General features: G+C 36.3%; 3 protein-coding genes across 5 annotated transcripts in view; all 3 read right to left on the bottom strand.

Moving 5' to 3' along the window:
* The window catches only part of LOC120146133, a 32,502-nt gene extending 31,238 nt beyond the window's left edge, over window positions 1-1,264 (bottom strand). Inside the window, exons 1-5 of the mRNA XM_039159789.1 lie at window positions 1,187-1,264; window positions 700-905; window positions 487-565; window positions 330-417; window positions 153-258 (exon numbers count right to left, since the gene is read on the bottom strand). Coding sequence (XP_039015720.1) covers window positions 162-258; window positions 330-417; window positions 487-565; window positions 700-905; window positions 1,187-1,238 — 522 coding nt within the window. The 5' untranslated portion in view covers window positions 1,239-1,264 and the 3' untranslated portion in view covers window positions 153-161. The remainder of the gene's footprint in view (window positions 1-152; window positions 259-329; window positions 418-486; window positions 566-699; window positions 906-1,186) is intronic.
* LOC120146132 (serine/arginine-rich splicing factor RS2Z32-like) lies at window positions 1,253-3,896 on the bottom strand. Of its 3 annotated transcripts, XM_039159786.1 has the most exons (7): window positions 3,736-3,896; window positions 3,318-3,431; window positions 2,604-2,643; window positions 2,443-2,538; window positions 2,144-2,331; window positions 1,936-2,031; window positions 1,253-1,659 (listed from the first exon to the last, which is right to left on the bottom strand). In XM_039159786.1, exons 2-7 carry the CDS (start codon window positions 3,422-3,424, stop codon window positions 1,260-1,262), a joined length of 927 nt encoding a protein of 308 aa, XP_039015717.1. In that variant the 5' UTR covers window positions 3,425-3,431; window positions 3,736-3,896; the 3' UTR covers window positions 1,253-1,259. The 3 variants fall into 3 exon arrangements, with proteins under 3 accessions (XP_039015717.1, XP_039015716.1, XP_039015718.1); XM_039159785.1 differs by lacking the exon at window positions 3,736-3,896 and having other exon boundaries at window positions 3,318-3,517; XM_039159787.1 differs by lacking the exon at window positions 3,736-3,896 and having other exon boundaries at window positions 2,604-2,890; window positions 3,318-3,515.
* Window positions 3,897-4,683: 787 nt separating this feature from the next.
* Window positions 4,684-9,448, bottom strand: LOC120146108 (calcium-transporting ATPase 1, endoplasmic reticulum-type-like). The gene is made up of 8 exons (XM_039159763.1): window positions 7,843-9,448; window positions 7,589-7,658; window positions 7,374-7,492; window positions 6,854-7,135; window positions 6,372-6,749; window positions 5,928-6,037; window positions 5,539-5,767; window positions 4,684-5,439 (listed from the first exon to the last, which is right to left on the bottom strand). Exons 1-8 carry the CDS (start codon window positions 9,253-9,255, stop codon window positions 4,858-4,860), a joined length of 3,183 nt encoding a protein of 1,060 aa, XP_039015694.1. The 5' UTR covers window positions 9,256-9,448; the 3' UTR covers window positions 4,684-4,857.
* Window positions 9,449-19,707: the final 10,259 nt, after the last annotated feature.

Here is a 19,707-nt window from a genome sequence, read left to right as displayed (position 1 = left end):
TCCATTCAACATATTAGTAACTACGATAGTAATTTGAATATCCAAATGTATAATTTATTCTATTCAAAATTTGATTAAATCACAATAAGAAAACATAATTTCATTTTAAAATATAAATCAAATTGAAATACAAGGAGGATGATATATATTCGAGGTTGAGATCATTTTGAGGAGGAGGAATCCTTAATGGAACGGTTGAAGTAGTTCAATTCCTGGGAATGCGGCCCATACACTGCCTTGATGGTGTCCCGACAGCAACTGCAAAGTAACCATCTTGATTAACAACCGAAAACAAATCTTCCATAATATCATGAGAGGTCGTGTCGAACCTGCAAGCTTCCTTGTTAAACTTTCTATTCTCAATTCCGTACAACTTGTTGAATACATCAGGTTCCACCCGGCAAAAATATGGACGATCTGAAAACTACAGCCCCTTTACCATACCACAATTTCAACCTACGTATCTTTAGGGAAGAAAAGACTCACCAGAGTAAACGGAGCAAGTGCGTGTGCTTTTCTCGTAGTGAATGCACCATCCGTCGGGACCTATTAAGCTTCTGTAAAGCTAAAACCAACAAAACAATTTCTCTTTGTTAAATTCAGATATGATTAACTCTCAAAATTAGGGTATGGAAACCAGGATGTTGTTCCTAGAATCAATCATTTTATCGAATATATGGTGTGCATGACTATGACAACCTCGATGTCACAGGGGTCGCTAAAGATTTCTTCAGGCGTGGCGAATGCAGGTCCTTTGGCCAACTTACAGCACGCGCCGCAGTTTTCCACGCACCGCCATATCTCCTTTCTCCCACCACTAAACCCCATGCTAACTTCACTCCGCTTTGTTTTGGGCGCTGTTTTCTTTTCTTTTTGCGCAGGCTTCCGACCCGAACATACGATTCCTAAACTAGGCAGCACAACAACGTGGGGCATTTTGTTGGTTCAAAATCGTACTAAGAACTTGAAATATCCAAATATTGTATTTTGAAGTGCATAAGATATTTAAGCCCGAAGAATAGATATGAAAACAAGGAGAAAAAACTAGGGGGAATAAGAAAAATATGTCGGGGAAAAGATGCAAGGATAGAAAAACCACGAATTTCAGAAAATTACAGTCACCAATCTTATCTCCTAAACTTTAAGTACACCATCCTATGGTTTTTTAGGCAACGTGACAAAATACCTGGAAATGAAATTTGTACATGTGGTATTACAAATGATAACAGGAGGGCCATTTTGGGGAGGGGGATTTAAGGTCACTCGCTTCCGCTAGGTGTAAGTGGGTCTTCGTCGTCACCGTTGATTGGATTATGGTAGTCCCTAGGTGTGAGTGGGTCATCGTAGTCACCACTGATTGGACTATTGTTGTCCCTTGGACTGGGAATTTGGCTGGGACCATTGGCGTCGGAAGGACTTCGGGACTGCCTTCTGACAGGACTCTCATCTCTATCAGGATTAGCAGGGCTCCTTACTTCCAGGGGACTACCTCCGTAAGCAGCTTCATCTTGCAGAGAAGCCAGGTTCCCATTTTGTGGAGAAGGGATTGGACTGAGACTCCTCCCCTTGGAGAGATGTGGGTTGTTCTCGGACTCGGGGCTCTGTGATCTATGAACACGCTCAAGACTTTGCTCTCTCCTTGCTGGAGATCTTGAACGACTGGCATAAAAACGGAAATGGGTTAAAAGAAGCACGAATTATTAGCGCGTAAAGAAAAATCTTAAAACTGTTCTAAAGAAAGGAAAAACGATATTCACTTTCTAGTTGCCAATTCATTTTCCAACCATTTATGTCCAAAGCACATCATTCATGATCGGATAATGCTTGCATTCTTTTTTCTTTTTCGTTTTTTTTTTGTCAGAAAAATTAAAACTAATTACATGTACAAACTTGATCATAAATGACGTTAAAGCTTTTTTGCACTAGAAAACTTACGAGTAGCTCTGGCCTCGGCTGTAACTTCGACTCTTGCTTCTGCCACGACGAAGAGGGCGGGATCTAACTGGTGATCGAGAATAACTCCGGCCACATCTGTTATAGACATAATACAAGAAAAGGTAAGCATAAAAGTAATCAATTTTTGCAAGTGAAAGGGGACATGAAATAAGATTGACAAGGTGAGAAAGTCGGTGGAAAAGATTACCTCAGATTTTGAGGACTGTTCTTGCAAATTCGTTCTATGTGACCTCTTTCTCCACAACGAAAACATTTTTTCTTCCAGTCCCCAGCTTTGCAATCTCGGGCCCAATGGCCATCAATGCCACAATTAAAGCAGCAACCAGATCTAGAAGGGGGAACTCTGCCAAGATATTCTCGAGAACCTCGTTGTACCTAAACAACATTTAAAAGAAAATGAAAAAAAAGGGGAGATAGAAAATTTCAGGCATCTGGCAGAAAAGTTCATTTCAAAGATGTTAAAAGAATCAAGTTAATAAAACTCACCCCCCTTACAAACTCAACAATAATTCGACTTCCATCGAAGTCCCGACCATCCAATCTATATCTTGCATCATCAGCATCTCGGGGATCACTAAATTCCTGTTTACAAAAAATGAGCCCCCCAAAAAATAAAACACTAATAAAAAGAAAAGAATATCACTTACAACAAAGGCATAATCACGCTTCATATCCACTTCACGTATTCTGCGGAAACGGTTGCCAGAAACATAAAGGCCATCAGTAGTTAAGTACTGCAAGTGTATCATACTTCACCCGCTCATAGATGAACTAAACACCAGTTTGAGATTGTTTCCATTTCCACTAAAACACGGAATAATACTACAAAAAGAATCGCCAATGGGTCCCTCTAAACAGCGCAAGAATTCCCACCAATTCGACCAAGGCCGACCCTCTCACCATAGGCCTCCAGGTTTGGCAAAATCCCAGAAACCTTGAACAAGATTCATCCAAGTTAAAAAAAAACACTACATCACCTACGCCAGGCGGTTCCCGCACAGATAAGATCATTAATATTTAGTGCAAATCTGAGCACAAAGAAAGCTTCGCAAAGACCTAAGCACTCCTACATCTCATTAAGAGGCCATTCCTCTCACCAAACCCTCATACCGCTAATTCAAATTGCTGATTCCCCAACTCAAAGAACATTAACAATGTAGAATAACTAGATCCAGACATTACAAAATAGCAAAAATCCACAAAAGGGATAATTTAAATACGGTTAAACAATGCAGGTATATGGTAATTGTGAACTGCGACATCAAACTATGAATCATGTATACCGTAAATATTATGTTCTATGAAATTGGATAAATCTTTAACTTCTTTCATCGCATCGAAACCGAGGAAATCGTCATTACCTCCCGTAACGACTAAAGAGACGTTCTAAATCACGTGCTCGCGTTCGTGAAGAGATGCGGCCAACATAGAGGCGAGTGTTACTATAACGATCATCGTAGCGAGGCATTTTTAAACTGCAATTGTAAGTATTAAAAAAAGAAAAAAGAAAGAACATAAAAGAACAAATGCGGGAATCGATTAATCATAATTTGACAAACCCAAACCAATTATAGTATTAAATCAATCAGTAACATTAACCTGTAAGAGAAACAAATCGAAACCCAAAAATTTAATTATTCTAAATATACCTGCCCTAATTATAGATTGAATTGGGGAAAATTACGAAATTCAGATGGAATCGTCAAAGAAATCAAGAGAGGAGGGCAATTAAAATTGCTAAAGAACCCTGAAATCGAAGATAAAAGTGATGGTTGATACCTGCAGGGTTAAGAAACCCGTTCACTATTGTGCTTTGGAAGCGCTTATACCTGAAAAGAAATGCTTTACGAACATTTGGCTTTTAGAAAGAAAAGTGCTTCTCCACAACATTTAACAGTGCAAACGGATAAACCAAAAATGAGAGCTTTTGTGTTTTGGCAAAAAATGCATTTGAGGCGGTTTCTATTTTTAACCTCCAGCTATTGGCTACTTTATCTCTTCTATTTTTTACTTATTTATTTATTACTAGTCATTTTATTATATCACATCTGTGATATATTTGTTTTTCTTTTCATAGATAAACAAAAATTTTCTTTTATGGTTATCATTATTATCAAAATATTATTAGTTTAAAAAGTAATTAAGATAATTAATAAAATTTTAAATATACTATATAATTTTTTTGTTCAAAATATACTACATAAAAATTTCAAAACTCAATTACGTACCTCCTCCAAATAAGAGACAACTCCTATTTCTCCACAAAAATATGGCCATTAAAGGATTTAAACCATCATAAAGACCTAAAACCAAGTCAACTTAACAGACTACTAATGTAAGTCATTTAAATTGTCTGTAATTATTATTTATTTTGTCAGAGTATTCACAGACAATAAGGATTGATTAAATTTTTGGAATTAATGACAAAGTAGCAATGCATTTCGGATTAACTTATCAGTCTTTATAACTGAGAAAACAGAAATTGAACAATTATTTCTTTCATCACTCGCCACAATGATATATTTACCATTACATCTTTAAACATTATATTTTAAGTTTTCCTCAGGTAAATATATATAATGATAATTCTTTAATATTATATCATATTCAAGTTCATCTAATGTAAATTCATATCATACTTGTTTGATCTACAGTGATGATTTCCCCCTATACATATCAAAACTACTTGTGAAAATATAACCATCAAATAAATAAAAAGGAATGGTAGAAACCCTTGAACTGAATGGTGTCATTGCATTGCACATTTCACAAATTATAATTAAAAAATGAGTTGAACCCTACTAAACAATTTAGCATACCTACTTCTTCTGGGTACAGAGCATCCCCACTTCGAAATTAAGTGGGGGGGGGGGGGGGGTTTAGAGGCCGAACAACCCTGTCTCACTCTGATTTAGGCTTTAAAGGTCTTTGACTGCACGATCTCGTCCGACTTGTCCACCTCCCCACAAACTTCAAGACCTCATCGATCAAAATCACAGGGAATGCAACAGCCAGAACCAGCAGCCATTCATTAAAGCTTAATGGCACAATACCAAATACTTTAGCAAGGAATGGCACGTAGAGGATCAGGAAGTGCAGGCCAAATGACACAGACATGGCGAGCAGGAGCCAAGGGTTGACCCACGGAGGCATCGTCAACAGGCTTCCATCCTCCGAGAGGGCATTAAGGGAGTTGAACATTTCAATGGCAACCAAAACAGAAAGGGAGAGGGTCATGGCTTTTACTTTGCCTCCTTGGAAGTAATCGCAGGGATTATTTCCAAAGGAGAAGACTTGATTCCCAGCTGTGAATGGTGAAACGCTGAAATTATTCCACGATGAGCACTGGCCCCAGTTGGCGAGCTGGGAGTATGTCACAAGGGTGTGGCCATCGCTGCTAAGATCTATGCCCAAGAAGGAACCATACGTGTACCAAATGATGAAGATGCCAACGGTTGCTATTCCAACGTATAGTCCAACGACCTGTGAAAACCATGATGTAAGAAGTAAGAACAATTAACTAAATCCCACTAAACAAACAAGAAAAACATACTTGGTAAAGCAAAGACCTAAACAAGTTACCAGATAGCGGACTAAAATCCAAGCAGTGATGAGTGAATCATCACTTCTCCTCGGAGGTTTCTTCATGATGTCCTTGTCCGGAGGATTGAATCCCAAAGCTGTTGCAGGTGGTCCATCCGTAACAAGATTAACCCAGAGAAGCTGGACCGGAATCAAACCCTCAGGTATACCTAATGCTGCTGTTAGGAATATGGAGGCAACCTCACCAATATTTGATGAGATCATGTACCTGAAATAATGCGTCTTAGCATCAAAGAATTCTGGAAACAAAAATGATTGTAGGCAACAATCAATATTCAAGCAAAGTAAGGAAGGATGCATTTCCAGGCATTATAGTCCATATGAATGACCTTTAAAGTCTAAAGGCATGAAAAAAGTTCACAACAAACCTGATAAACGCTTTCATGTTGTTATAAATGGATCTGCCTTCACCAACAGCAGCAACAATTGTACTAAAATTGTCATCTGCCAACACCATGTCAGAAGCTTCTTTTGCAACCTGGCAGTTGGAAAGAATTTAAATGAATTGAGAAAAAGAAAGGGAATATGGGATGGTGAAAAGAAAAGAAAAGAAGAAGAAGAATAAGAACCAAGAACTTGAACAGAACACCATAAAGAATATCAAACCATGGTCCTCTCCAACTAATTGGATGAGAAAACCAGTCTCCTAAAACCCATCAATAGTTATCTTCAAGTTCAATTTGCTTTTCATTTTCCTTTTAAATAATTAACTCTTTCATTTGGAACTCTATGATGTACTTTGAAACCTTGATATGGAGGTGCATTTTCAAAAAGAAAATCGGCAACAAATTTAGAATAAGATGAAAAACTACCTCTGTTCCAGCAATCCCCATGGCAATCCCAATATCAGCCAGTTTCAAAGCAGGTGCATCATTTACTCCATCACCAGTCATAGCAACCACCTCTCCATCTTCCTTTAGCAATCTCACTATCTCCTGCTTGTGTCTTGGTTCAGCTCTGGAAAATAGAATGCCACCACTTTGTCTCAGATGAGCTTTCTTATCCAACAGCTCCATAAACTCCTTCCCCGTTAAACTTTTAGAACTGATGTCTTCCATGGGCCCAAAAACACCTATTTCACGACATATAGCTTCTGCTGTATGTTTGTTATCTCCAGTTATAACCATAACACGAATGCCAGCTGCTTTACAGTCCTCAATTGCCTGATGGATTTCTTGACGTGGAGGGTCCTAAAAACATTTAATGGCACCACCTAGCAGAGTTACTCCACTGGGAAAGCATATAATTAAAAGAACTGTAAGCAAAGACAGTGATTAGAAACTTTGCAACTCACCCTCAGTCCAACCAAGCCTACAAAAGTAAGATTGCTCTCAATTGATGAATAGTTGGAAGGGTCAAGTAATAGGTTATGTGCTGGATGATCATCACTGCCGTCATAGGTTTCAAACTCAGGAAGCTCATCTTTGTATGCAAAACCCAAGCAGCGCAATGCACCGCTTGACATATCTTGAAGAGCATTGGAAACAAGGATCTTTGAATTTTGATCAAGTGGTACAACGGAACCATCTAGCAACTGCATCTTTGAGCTTCTCTCAAGTAAGTTTTCTACAGCTCCCTGCCAAAGTCCGTAACTAAAGTTAAAGAAGCATAGTGTGAAGGAGAAACACACATGGAAGTTAAAGTATTCGGTAGATGTGTGAAAAATCTAAATAGAGGAAAGAAGAAAGTGATCAGGAGCGCTATCTGCAAGCAAAACAAGCATTTGGTGGTTGTTCACAAGATAATCAAATGCCCAGAAGAAAAAACAACTTTGGCTTTTATGTATGAAAATCACGAGTGAGATATCAATATACCTTCACTAACAATGACCTTCCTGATTTGAACTTGACAATAACACCCATGGACTTCCTATCGCGATCGAACTCAAGGGTTGCAATACGATGCTCATACTCATTCCACCATTGGCAACAACCTTAAGGTCATATTAAGTAACATATCTAAGATACAAGTCTTAATGCTAGAAACGAACTAATAAAAAAACTGTAAAGCATTTGAAAATCCAACATACGTAGAACATCAACTGTAGCTGCTCCACCACCATATAATCCCTTTGGGAGGCCCATTTTCTCTACAAGAACCTGCACAGGGATAAACCAGAGATAAAGTTACTATAAGCCTACTTCAGAGAAGCAATAGATCAACAAATATATACATCAACTCAATTGATGAAAGCCTAGCCAAACATTGGCATCACGCCCTAAACGAAATCATCACAATTTATGACCGCATTAGGAATTCAAATAAGAGAAAGTGCTACCTAACCTTTATCGCTGCCTCAGTAGGCATACCATGAGATAAAAACTTATGGTCAGAATGTGTTACATCAGCATCATTACATATAGCACAAATCTTGGCAATTGTTTCAAGATTAGCATCCATTCCACTACTTGGCCAATCATGTATTTTCCCATCAGAAGGATTATACGTTGTGCCATCAACTCTAAAACTTCGCAAACTACTAGCATCATCCCCCATAGCCACAAGCTTAGCTACGGCCATCTGGTTGGTCGTCAAGGTCCCTGTTTTATCAGAGCAAATCACAGTAGTACACCCTAATGTCTCGACGCTAGGCAACTTCCTCACCAGTGCGTTCTTTTGAGCCATTTTTCGAGTCCCAAGTGCTAAACAAGTGGTAATAACTGCCGGTAACCCTTCGGGAATGGCGGCAACAGCCAATGCTACGGCGATTTCAAAATAATATGTACATTTCTCAAAAGAAAACTTGAAATTCCTCGGCCAACCATCAATATACTCCCAACTGAGAAAATATTTAACATTAATTAACCAAACGAAAACACAAATTACCCCAATTATCATAGTTAGAACCTCTCCGAACTCGTTCAGTTTCTTCTTTAACGGCGTGTCTTCTTCGTTCTGTGCCGCAACATGGATCTGAGTATGAACTTTACCAATCTCCGTTTCCATCCCAATCTGCGTAACCAAACAGAAACAATTTCCGTTCACCACCGTAGTCCCCGCGAAAACCATGCTTCTTTTGCCTTGAATATCAGCATCTTCACTAACTAACTTGTTCGTTTTATTGACTGCTTCGCTCTCACCCGTTAAGGAGCCTTGCTCGACTCTCAAAGTTGAACTAACTAACTCCAACACCCTCATGTCAGCAGGGACTTTATCCCCTACTTTGAGTTCCACGATATCACCGGAAACAAGCTCTTTGGCTGGCAAATTGGGGATTTTGATTCCATCTCGAATCACCGTGGCTTGCTCCGATTGGATCTCTTTCAAAGCTTCCAATGCTTTCTCGGCGTTATTTTCTTGCCAAACACCGACGATCGCGTTCAGAATCAAAATCAAAAAAATCACCAACGGCTCAACGAAGGCAGTAATTCCCATTTCGCCGCCTTCATCGCCGTCGAACCAAGCGAGTACGAAAGAAATTACCGCCGCCAGCAGTAGGATTCGAACTAATGTATCGTTGAACTGTTCCATGATTAAACTCCATATGGACTGCCCCTCGTGCTTTTCCAGCTCGTTATATCCGTAGATCTTGCGCCGATTTTCGACTTCTGCGAACGATAATCCCAGTTTTCGACTAACTCCATAATGCTTCTCGCAATCTTGAATATCCTTGGCCCAAGCGGGGAACACATCTAGATCCGTTTGTTTAAATGCCACAAATTCTCGTTTCCCATAATCCTCTCCTCCTTTTCCCATATTTCGGATTTACTACAATACTGAAGATCGTAGTTGAGAAAATCTAGGTAAGGGGGAGAAGATTAAAGTTTGTTTGGTTATCGAGAAAATGGGCGAGAAAGTGGAAGTTTTGTTTTTCCCACTGGAATCTAGGCTTTGTGCTATTGTTGTTTCCCACTATTCTTCTCTATTTGTTGCTTCTTCACTACTTTATTTATTCTTGTTGGGCTCTCATTTCTTTAATCATTCTTTTTTGAATAGTATTTATTTTATTTTATTTTGTAATTAACGAAACTTCCAGGTAATAGTACTAGGTCTAATTTTAGTTTTTAGTCCCTTTACTATGTTACAATTTAAATTTTATTCTTTCCATTTTACTTTAACATAATCTAATTTTTTATTTATATTATTATAAATATATCCAAATTTATAATAATATTAGTTGTTTTCGTTACAATGCATCATCTCTTTTAATATTATTTGAATACACAATGAAATTCATGTAAAAGTGTAATTAATCATATGCAAGTAATAATAAATATATAAATTAATTGAATGTTTAATTTTTTTACAAAAAAATTACAGAACAATATTTTAATAACTCAACTAAGGGTGTTATTGGATTATTAAAGTAGAGGATTGAATTAAGTTAAATTAAAGTATAAAGGCTATGTTCTAAATTTTATCATAAAATAAGGACTACTAGAACTAGACCCACAAAAGCAATATGAGGTAAAATACATTACGTGACGGGAAGATTTGACAGCTGGCAATTCCGAAAACCTTTTTTTCTTATTTGTCAGTTTTCTATTGGAAGGTCTTAAAACTATGACATCTAATTGGGGAAATTAGTAATTAAATTAATTCATATTATCAAATCCTGTTGGAAGGCCGGTTATGTATGCTATGTGTCCCTCTCTAATATTACTCTTACCCTCGCTGTCCCATCATTTATATATTATACACATAATTTTAAAAGATATATTCGATCAAAAGAAATATTAAAATTATTTTTAAAAATTAATCGATGGGTTTAAAAGAGTGAGACATAATGGTAAAAAAGGAAATATAAGTGTTATTATTTGTTGACTTTTCTAATATGATATTTTAAGTGAAACAATTTTAAAAATCAAAATAGACATTTAGTTGGAGGGAGGGAGTATTAAATAAAACATTAAAAATATCGAAAATATCATTGTAAAATTAATATGGATTATATGAAAAATTGATTAAGTGATCTTAGTGGTAAAATGAAAAATTATTTTCTCTAAAGATCTTAGATTTAAGCAACTACACCTATAAGGTATATAAGCATTGTTAATAAATTAATAAAATTTTGAATAAATATATATCTTAAGATAGTATTTTTATCAATTATTAATTAAACTTAAGAATAAACTATGTATTTAGTCATTCAATTATTCATGTGGTTTGATTATTCAAATTATTTTTAAAATTTATACTTAATGTTATATTTTAGTTTTTTTGATCACTCATTCTAAAAAAATTAATAGTGATATTGAAGTGTCATTATAAGATAATATTACGTCGTAATTGACACATCATCATTTAAAAAAATTAAAAAAAAATCATGACGGTAATTCAATTATTTTTTAACAATGAGTGGTCAAAATAAAATCAAAACGTAATATTAGATATGATTTTAAAAAATAGTTGAATGATCAAAATAAAATTATGCAAACATTTGGATAGTTAAATACATAGTTTACCCTAAATTCAAATAAAAAAGACATAGACAATGCGCACACCATTTGTCAGAAAAGGGAAGCTTCAAGGGAAAAGAAGCATAGAGAAGTGCAACTTTTTGAAGCAATGGTCAAAAATAAAAAACCCCACGCCAATAGACATAGACATTAGCATAGACAATGCGCATACTATTTGTTTTATTTCTTTCTTCTTTTTGACTACTAAATATTTTCAATATAATGACTTGTCCTTTGGAAATATATGGATGGCCATCTTTCATTTTGACCCTTTGGGTTTTGTAGTGTACATCGTATTTCTTAAAAAAAATTACAAATAAACATAGGCCAAACGTAAAGCACCTCAAACATGTACCAAATGGGGCATTTGATGTCCTAAATTCTAATACAAATTTGTAACGATCTGTGTAGAAAGATGTTGGTCTTAGATGGTTCATTTTCTCTAGATAGAGTGAAGAGCAACAGTCAGTGGTTACATAAAGAAAGGAAAAAAATTATTGGAGAAGATAATGAACAATGGGTGTAGGGTTGGTGTTAATCTTAGGGTTGATGACTATTGATGAGTTGTTGTCCGCGAATTGTGACTACTAAATATAGTAGCGAAATATGTGCAAATATACACAATCGAACAAGTAATACAATGATGAGTATCGTATCTACAGGGATTGCAGGAAATTTATAAGTTCGATCAAAGCAATTATGCAACACCTCAACCCGTACCCGACCCGAGTACGAGTCCGATATGTCACATTGACTTTTTAAAACGATATTCTTATAAAATATCAAAACATTTGAACTTGTTTTAAGAAAATACAATAATATTTTATTAAATTATAGTTCACTATAAAAATATGAAAAAAATATGTATCTATGAACAGTACTATACGGTATTAACAATATCGTGAACAGTAATGAACAGTACTGTGAATAGTACTGTGAATAGTACCATGAACAGTGAAAACTTTCGAATATCAATTGTGTATCGATGCACTGCTACAATACTGCTATAATAACTTTCATAAAACGTTCATAAAACTCGTAAAAATTTAACTGTTCATTATTACACATTGGCCATTTACGTAAACACGTTTAAAATATTACAAAATTCTATCATATGATTTTAACAAAACGAGTAAAACATATCGTATTCAAACATTTATTTACATGCCAACCACTATCCTTATTACAAAATACATACTATTTAATTCTTTTCCGATCTGATCTTTGGAAAGGAGAACTGACATGTCTTGCTTAGCTTTTATCATTCTTCCTCTTCTCGGAACCTACGTGTGAAACAATCACACGCTAAGTCGTTGACTTAGTGAGACATATAAAACATATAATAAAAATAATGCATTTCATATCCATATGAACATTATCTTCTACTCATTCAATCATGTCACATATGATTCCATGTAAATAATAATAGCATGATAACATGTAATAATGCAAACACTTTTATACCTTTTTTGTAAGCCCATGTACATTACTGAGAACTCAAGGTATTCGAGTACATTGAGGTTGTACACTATGCTGTCACCACAGCTCGTATAGGGTCCCACTATGGGCTATGAAATTTTGTCTCGAAGGACCTATGTACTGTATTTGTCCCGAAGGACCACTCCTTAAGAACCATATACATATTCCAATAGATCAAATATGTCTCAAAAGACCATGTAAATGTTCCAAATGATACATATACGTCCCGAAGGACCACGTAGAACCCTCGACTCTTGGCATGCCAACTATACTATAGCTCTCGTATCATATACCATGGGCATTATTCTTGTGTTTCATATGTTCATGTACTCATATCATTTCTCTTGTGATCGCATATACCTTTTCTTCTGTCACATACCACATGTATGTGTAATCATCTATGTCTAACATGTAATACATATTCATGTATATCATATCATATCATATATCTTATGTTTTATGCTCTTATGTTCATGCAGATCATGTAACATATATAATAACCTATACCCATTTCATGTATTCATGCACATATAAGAATCACAAATCAAGTAACATTTTAGGAGTCACTTCTTACCATAGTAACTCCATCACTGGCTCATCGCAAGCCAATGTTCGTTCAATAACATAAGTACAATTAAAATTTGCACTCACCTTAGCCTTGCTTTGATTTGATCCTAATTCTTTGATTGTTCCGAAACTTGTTTAGGCTAAATATCTACATAAACATAATTTCTGAGACAATTATCAAAAGGCTAAACCTTATAACTTGATATTAATAATTCAAGCTAGTTTAATGAACCAAAATTCCATTTTTCCTTTAGGGGTGTATTGATGCACTATGGGTGCATCGGTACACAAAATAGTTTCGGAATTCTCATGCATCGTTGCACCCCTTAATGCATCGATGCATATTCAAAAATTATCTTAGTGTATCGATACATACTCATAGTGCATCGATGCACATGCCCATAATAGGTTATTTCATCTGAAAATCATAAACACTTCACCCAAAATTTCATGTATAAAATCCTTATCATGCTACTAAACTCATCTATAACAACTTTAACTAATTTCTATTATTCCAACACTTTATAATCTCCTATATTTCATCCAAATTCTTAAGGTTAAGAATCATACCAAATTTTTCATGTTATCCAAACTTAATTCTAACACTTCTAACTTCTTATTCTCATAGATGACAAGTCAAATTCATCATCCAAATTCATTTAAACCTTCTTATTCAAAATTTCACTTAAAACCCCATTTTCTTTAATCTTTCATAACTCCTTTATCTTTTGATTTTAATACAAATTAAGCTTTCCATAAGCTTAATTATCATCTAAGGATCAAAACCCAACTTAAAATTCAGCTAATAATCAACAACGAAGAAATCTTACCTTTGCAAGCTTGACTCCCTTTCTCTCGTATGATGAAGAAGAAGAAGAAGAAGTGGAGAAAAATATATCATCCTTATCTCACATGTTTATATATCATTTTATTATCATTTCCAAGTCAAATGATCATTTTTCCCTTTAATTCTTTTAAAAATTACTAACAACCCTTCAGGAAATACTTTTAAATAAATCATTGAACTTTTCAACTTTTCCACTTTAATCACCAAATTCTAAAATTTTACAATTTAGTCACTAACCCGATATTGAGGATGTTACAAATTATCTATTTTACCTAAGTATAGTTAGTGATGGTATGTACAAATGACAATGTTGTGGCAAAATGAAATAAATGTTGGTGAGAATGGAATGATGATGTAATGTAATGTTGTAGCAAATGGAGATGTTGTGGAAAAATGGATAAAGATGTCTTGGCAAAAGTAAATTGAATGTAGTGAAATCAATTGAAAATGTAAAGGCAAAATGAAATGTAAACACTGGATTTGATTAAAATGACTTTAGAATCCTCACACAACAAGCTACCACGGGAATGAATGATAATAGTCACTTAGGAAGCTTACGTCTAACTTCTCAGGATGATCTTAATTTTATGCCTTATTTGCCCAACAGAGTTTACTAAAGGTGCCCTATGTTATCTCTAGTCAATGGACTCGACAGGTTGAGGATGCCATGACAATACCTCTCGGCGTTAGCAGGTGCAGGGATCCTATTGGTTCAGATAACAAAATATGCCATGGCAATACCACTCAGCATCAGCATTAGCATCTAACCTCTCGACCGAGCACTACTCCTTTTAGTCGATTGAAATCCTAGCCTTATGTCTAAGGTTGGATTAGGCCTAGTTACTATCTAGAACCCCTTGCTTATGTGGATCCTCCATAGTTTCTCTCGAACACTAAAGATATGCTACTTAGTCATTCTCTCGAACACTAAGCATTCTCCTAAGGAATGACTACTCTTATAGCTCATACAACCTTAAGGCATTAAACATCATAAGCAAAACAAATAACAACATACAAAAACAACTATCCATTAAAATATAACTTAAGTATCAATAAAGAACTCCCACCAAATAAGACTAGTTCATGGTGGGGTTCGAATATTCCAAGCAACAAGACATGAAATTAATTTGTTCCATACAACCCAACTAAGATAAATGAGTGCAAACAATAAAGGGATGGAGGAAAAGCCTTCGACGTGCACTGTCGGAGCTCTCCTCAGCCACCACGAATTGCCCCAACTAGCTAGCTCCTCTCGAACACCTAGTTCGCCACTACCTCTAGCTTGTTAATGGAGGAATGCCACGGAAAAAATGATTAATGGAAGAAAGATATACCTTTTTCTTTTTGAAATTAAGCTCAAAACGACGTGTAAAAGTCTCATTGAATCTGGTAGCTTCATCTCCTATTTATAGTGGGGAATAAACCTAGGAATTTGTGTTAAAATTCCTAGGATACCCTGAGTAGGTTCATTCACGTGAGGGGGTGAGGAAGATGTGGCATTGGTCCCCTCTTGGCAGCTGGGGCATCGTCTATTCTGGGAGGCTTGCAGCTACACGTATGTGCCGATAGGATCAGCCAACCCAGGTGGCAGATGTTCCCTCCTAGGTGTTTGACAGCTGAATGCATATGAAAATAAGGACAACTGGTTCTTGAAAATATCATCTTTCGTCTTTTTCACTTCCAAAATGCTGTCCTAGTTGGCATTTGTATTCTGGTCAATATTCCCAGCATGTCACTGCAATTCTCCTTGCTTATCCTTTCTCCCAAATACTGCTCATCATCAAACAAAATACCTTCCCATAACGCAGCATCGTTAATAAAATAAAATACCATGGCAAAATATATTTCCACTATATGCTCCTAAATGCATCTATATGATCCTATATGAGCTCTTAGACAGTCAATAACATAAGTGAAAATACCCTAATTATGACTTTTTACAGAGTTATCACACCCCAAACTTAAGCTATTTCTTGTCCTTAAGTAATGGATAGTATCAAGCAAAATAAAAAATACTATGGCAAGTTCAGGTTCAAGCTAGTCACATGAGATAGAATTTCAGCCCTCAGAACAGTTGGCTTCAATATGCTAGACTAATTTGAGAAATCAAGTATTGACTCCTAGGGTAAGATCTTTCGTGTGTGTACGTGATTATATCAATTCCATGCTTAACAAATCTAGAAAATTTCTAAGCAAACTCTCTTATTTTTCCACGACATTTACAAATTTACTCCCACATTGTTTTTTTCTTCTTCTTTAACACTGCTACGAGGGGAGTCAACTCATCACACCTACCATTCCACACTCTAGGTGAAAGGGAGCGCATACCTTCCACCACCAAGCTAGTCAGATATAGTCATCACGTGACTACTTTCATTCACTCATATGCCGTGGCTGCCATTTATTTAAATGCAGTGTCCAGGCAATGCCATGGCATAAAAGAGTGTCCTTCTACAGTTATGTTGAAGATTTATTCACAATATTTTTTATCATTTTAAATTTTTTTCATTCATTTTAATTTTTTTCATTCATTTTTTGGAACATGTAGGGTTTTCACAATTCTAGAACATTGTCTAAATTTTATGCCAAAGCATGTAAGAGTTCTTTTATAAAAAAAATTCTAAGATCTTAAGCATGGAAAACATACACTTGTGTATCAAAAAGTTTCAAATGTGCAAGTCCTAAAGTTGGTTCTATCATTCTCAACAGTCATGTACATTCAATTCTAGTCATAAAGAGTTCATCATCATCGGGCATCATTAATTTATTCCAAAAAAACTAATTCAAACACTTACTAGTCATGGCATATTCATTCTCCTAATACTATCATGCAATAAACTTAAAACCCTACCTCCCCCAAACTTGAGAGAAACATTATCGTCAATGCTAAATAAAAACTAAGTTAAAACTATACTACATATTATGCAATACAATGCAATGCAAGGTACCTTGACTATCTAAGGTGGTGGTGATGTCGTGCGACGTAAGAGCTTGCGCAATTGTGTGGGGCTGGAGTGTTCAGAATCTGATGGTGGTGCATTAAGGGGTCCTAAGGCCATTAGGGATCGGGTCAATTTAGGTTCCTTACGTTGAGGTGTATTCTTTAAAAGGCGTCGACCTTCGCAGAGGGATTTGCTGCGATATTTCTATTTGTGTTGGATTAAGTGGCTCTATGGGTTACGAGGGTGCTAGTAAGGTTGAGAGTTAGAACTCAGTCTCTTGGTGTTCGGTTGTTAGCACTGAGTGGAATGGATCAGGATATGTTGGCTCCTCATCATCAGCAGGCTGGAGAGCATCTTATGATGCCGCGACATCCGCAGAGGGACTCAAGAGTATATCAGGGAAGAATGGGTTATCAAGATTGGCGTGCGGGAGGATCTCGATGAAAGCATTTGCCACAAACTTGTCCCGGTGTTTGACATAGGCAAAGAAGGTCGTCAGATTGATGGTCAGTTGGTCCACGTGATCTTGGGTTCTCTTAGCAACCTCCTTTAGAGCATCTAGTTTTGCCCTGGCATCGTGGTTGGCATAAACTCGGGAGGTTATCTTCTCTTTTTTTTGGTCATTTATTTCCTTGAATCCAAGCAACATAGGCTGCTTGGCCTTTGTAATCCCAAACAACACATGCAATATTTCATCAAACTGATCTTTTGGCACATTCTTCTTACGGTAGAGTGTAGTAATGAGGTTTGGAAATACCAAGGCACTAACGGGCCACTTCAAACAAGTATAAATTTGTTCCACGATTATCTTCCATATGGAAATGGAGCGCTCCACCAAAATAGAGTGCAACAGAAGCATCCTCTGCAGTGAGACTGTGGTGTTATGGGTAATAGGGAGAAACTTGTGCTTCATAAAATGATTTCACAACTTAGCCCTCGGTTGTACCCTCCCGCGATCCACCAATCATCGACTGACTTGGTGTCTATTCCACTTTGTGTTTGAGAAATAAATATCCTCCAATATGTCATTGTAAGTCTCATTATCAACCTCTTTGCAAATATAATGTGGCTATCAATAATATCCTGTAAGTTAAAGTAACGATTAATAGTCGAAGGGGTAAAGCAAATAGAAATATCACGAACCACAACGGCATATTGATTTGGGTCAGATAAGTTGGCATAAAACTCCTTCATAAGAGAGGCATTCACCTTCTCCAGATGTCTAGAAATTTTTTACCACTTGTGTTGGTGAACAATGTCCATAACATCACCTCTAAGGTCGGTATCTTCAACGTCAAAGAAGATGAAGCCTAACTCAAAGAAAACCCGACGATTTTTTAAGCACTTGAAACCATTCTTGCACTGCTTCATCGATGAAACGTAGTGGAGATGATGGAGCCATGCTTGAAGAATGCGAGCGCACCATGATTTGGTTGACAAAAGAAAGAAAATATAAAAAAGCTTGAAACTTATTGGCTATGGAGTACGGTTTGAAGGAGTGAAGAAGATGATAAGATGAAGATGAGGTGAGAGAGTAAAAAGATAAAAATAAGATAAGAAAAAGGGGGTTATTTAAAGGGTGGATGAGGTGTTGGTTGGGGAAAAAGACAAAAACACTAAATAAAAAGTAAACTCTAAAAAAATTCAAAAAGTAAAAAGATAAAAATTTTCTATCCTATTTTTGCCTTGGTATTGCCCACTCCATACGGTCCTCACATGCCTTTTGTGTGAGACCCTAAAAATTTAAAAATAGATTAATTTACCTAAAAATAACTGAATAAAAAGTAAAATAAAATAAAATAAAAAATTTATTTATGCACAGGAGTAAATCCGAAATGTCAAGGCATCTTCAACATGCTTAGCAGATTCCGACATCTTGCAAGAAGAATGTCGATTTGTCATGCAAGGACGGAGCTCCTTTATAAACCTTCAAACGATAACCTTTAACTTTGAAAATGGTCTCATCATTTATATTCTTGATATCAACAACGCCATGAAGGTAGACATGGTGTACTTTAAAGGGTTCGGACCATCATGACTTTAGTTTACCGGGAAAGAGCTTCAGCCTCGAGTTGAAGAGTAGCATCTGCTGGCCAATATGAAAATGTCATGACAAAAGTATTCGATCAGGCGACTTCTTTGTTTTTTCTTTGTAAAGCTTGACATTTTCATATGATTGTTCTCGAAATTCTTCTATTTCATTCAGATCGAGTAATCGTTGCTCCCCAGCTAGTTGTGTATCAAAGTTAAGCTTCTTGATAACCCAATATGCCTTATGCTCTAACTCCTCATGTAGGAGGCATGCTTTCCCATTCACTATCTTGAAAGGTGACATTCCCAAAGGTGTTTTGAATCTCGTTCGATAAGCCTAAAGCGCTTCATCCAATTTTAGGGACCAGTATTTCCTTCTAGGATTCACCACATTCTATAGGATTTGTTTAATCTCCCAGTTGGACACTTCGGCTTGCCCATTGGTTTATGAGTGGTATGCCATGGCAATTTTATATCATGCACCATTTTTTTGTAATGCATTGACAATTAGATTGTTAAAAATGAGTACATTCGTCACTGAAGATGGCTCTAGGTGCTCTAAATCGGATGAAAATGTTTTGTGAAGGAACTTAAGCACGGTTTTAAAGTCATTCTTCGGTATTGTAATTGCTTCAACCCACTTAGATACGTAGTCAACATTAAGTAAGATGTACAAGTCTCCAAAAGAATATGGGAACGATCCCATGAAGTCAATGCCCCACACGTCAAAGAGCTTGATCTCCAGAATGTTTTGCAATGGCATTTCATGTCGCCTGGAAATGTTCCCAGTGCACTGGCATCTACCACACACTTTACAAAACTCATGTTCATCCTTAAAAAGTAAAGTCCAATAAAAACCTGATTAGAGGACCTTAGCAACAGT

The sequence above is a fragment of the Hibiscus syriacus genome, unplaced genomic scaffold (assembly GCF_006381635.1).
Source record: "Hibiscus syriacus cultivar Baekdansim isolate YM2019G1 unplaced genomic scaffold, ASM638163v2 tig00110895_pilon, whole genome shotgun sequence".
Classification (NCBI taxonomy): domain Eukaryota; kingdom Viridiplantae; phylum Streptophyta; class Magnoliopsida; order Malvales; family Malvaceae; genus Hibiscus; species Hibiscus syriacus.
The sequence above is the reverse complement of the archived record's forward strand: the minus strand, read 5'-3'. Positions and strand labels throughout refer to the sequence as shown.

Coding starts and splice junctions, on each gene's coding strand:
- LOC120146132 (XM_039159785.1), bottom strand. CDS start 3,472: ATGTTCTTTCTTTTTTCTTTTTTTAATACTTACAATTGCAGTTTAAAA. Junction 2,332..2,442: donor TTGTTGAGTTTGTAAGGGGG/GTGAGTTTTATT, acceptor AATGTTGTTTAG/GTACAACGAGGTTCTCGAGA. Junction 1,660..1,935: donor AGCCGAGGCCAGAGCTACTC/GTAAGTTTTCTA, acceptor TTTTTATGCCAG/TCGTTCAAGATCTCCAGCAA.
- LOC120146108 (XM_039159763.1), bottom strand. CDS start 9,255: ATGGGAAAAGGAGGAGAGGATTATGGGAAACGAGAATTTGTGGCATTT. Junction 7,493..7,588: donor AGCTACAGTTGATGTTCTAC/GTATGTTGGATT, acceptor TATGACCTTAAG/GTTGTTGCCAATGGTGGAAT. Junction 5,440..5,538: donor GGATTTTAGTCCGCTATCTG/GTAACTTGTTTA, acceptor TGGTTTTCACAG/GTCGTTGGACTATACGTTGG.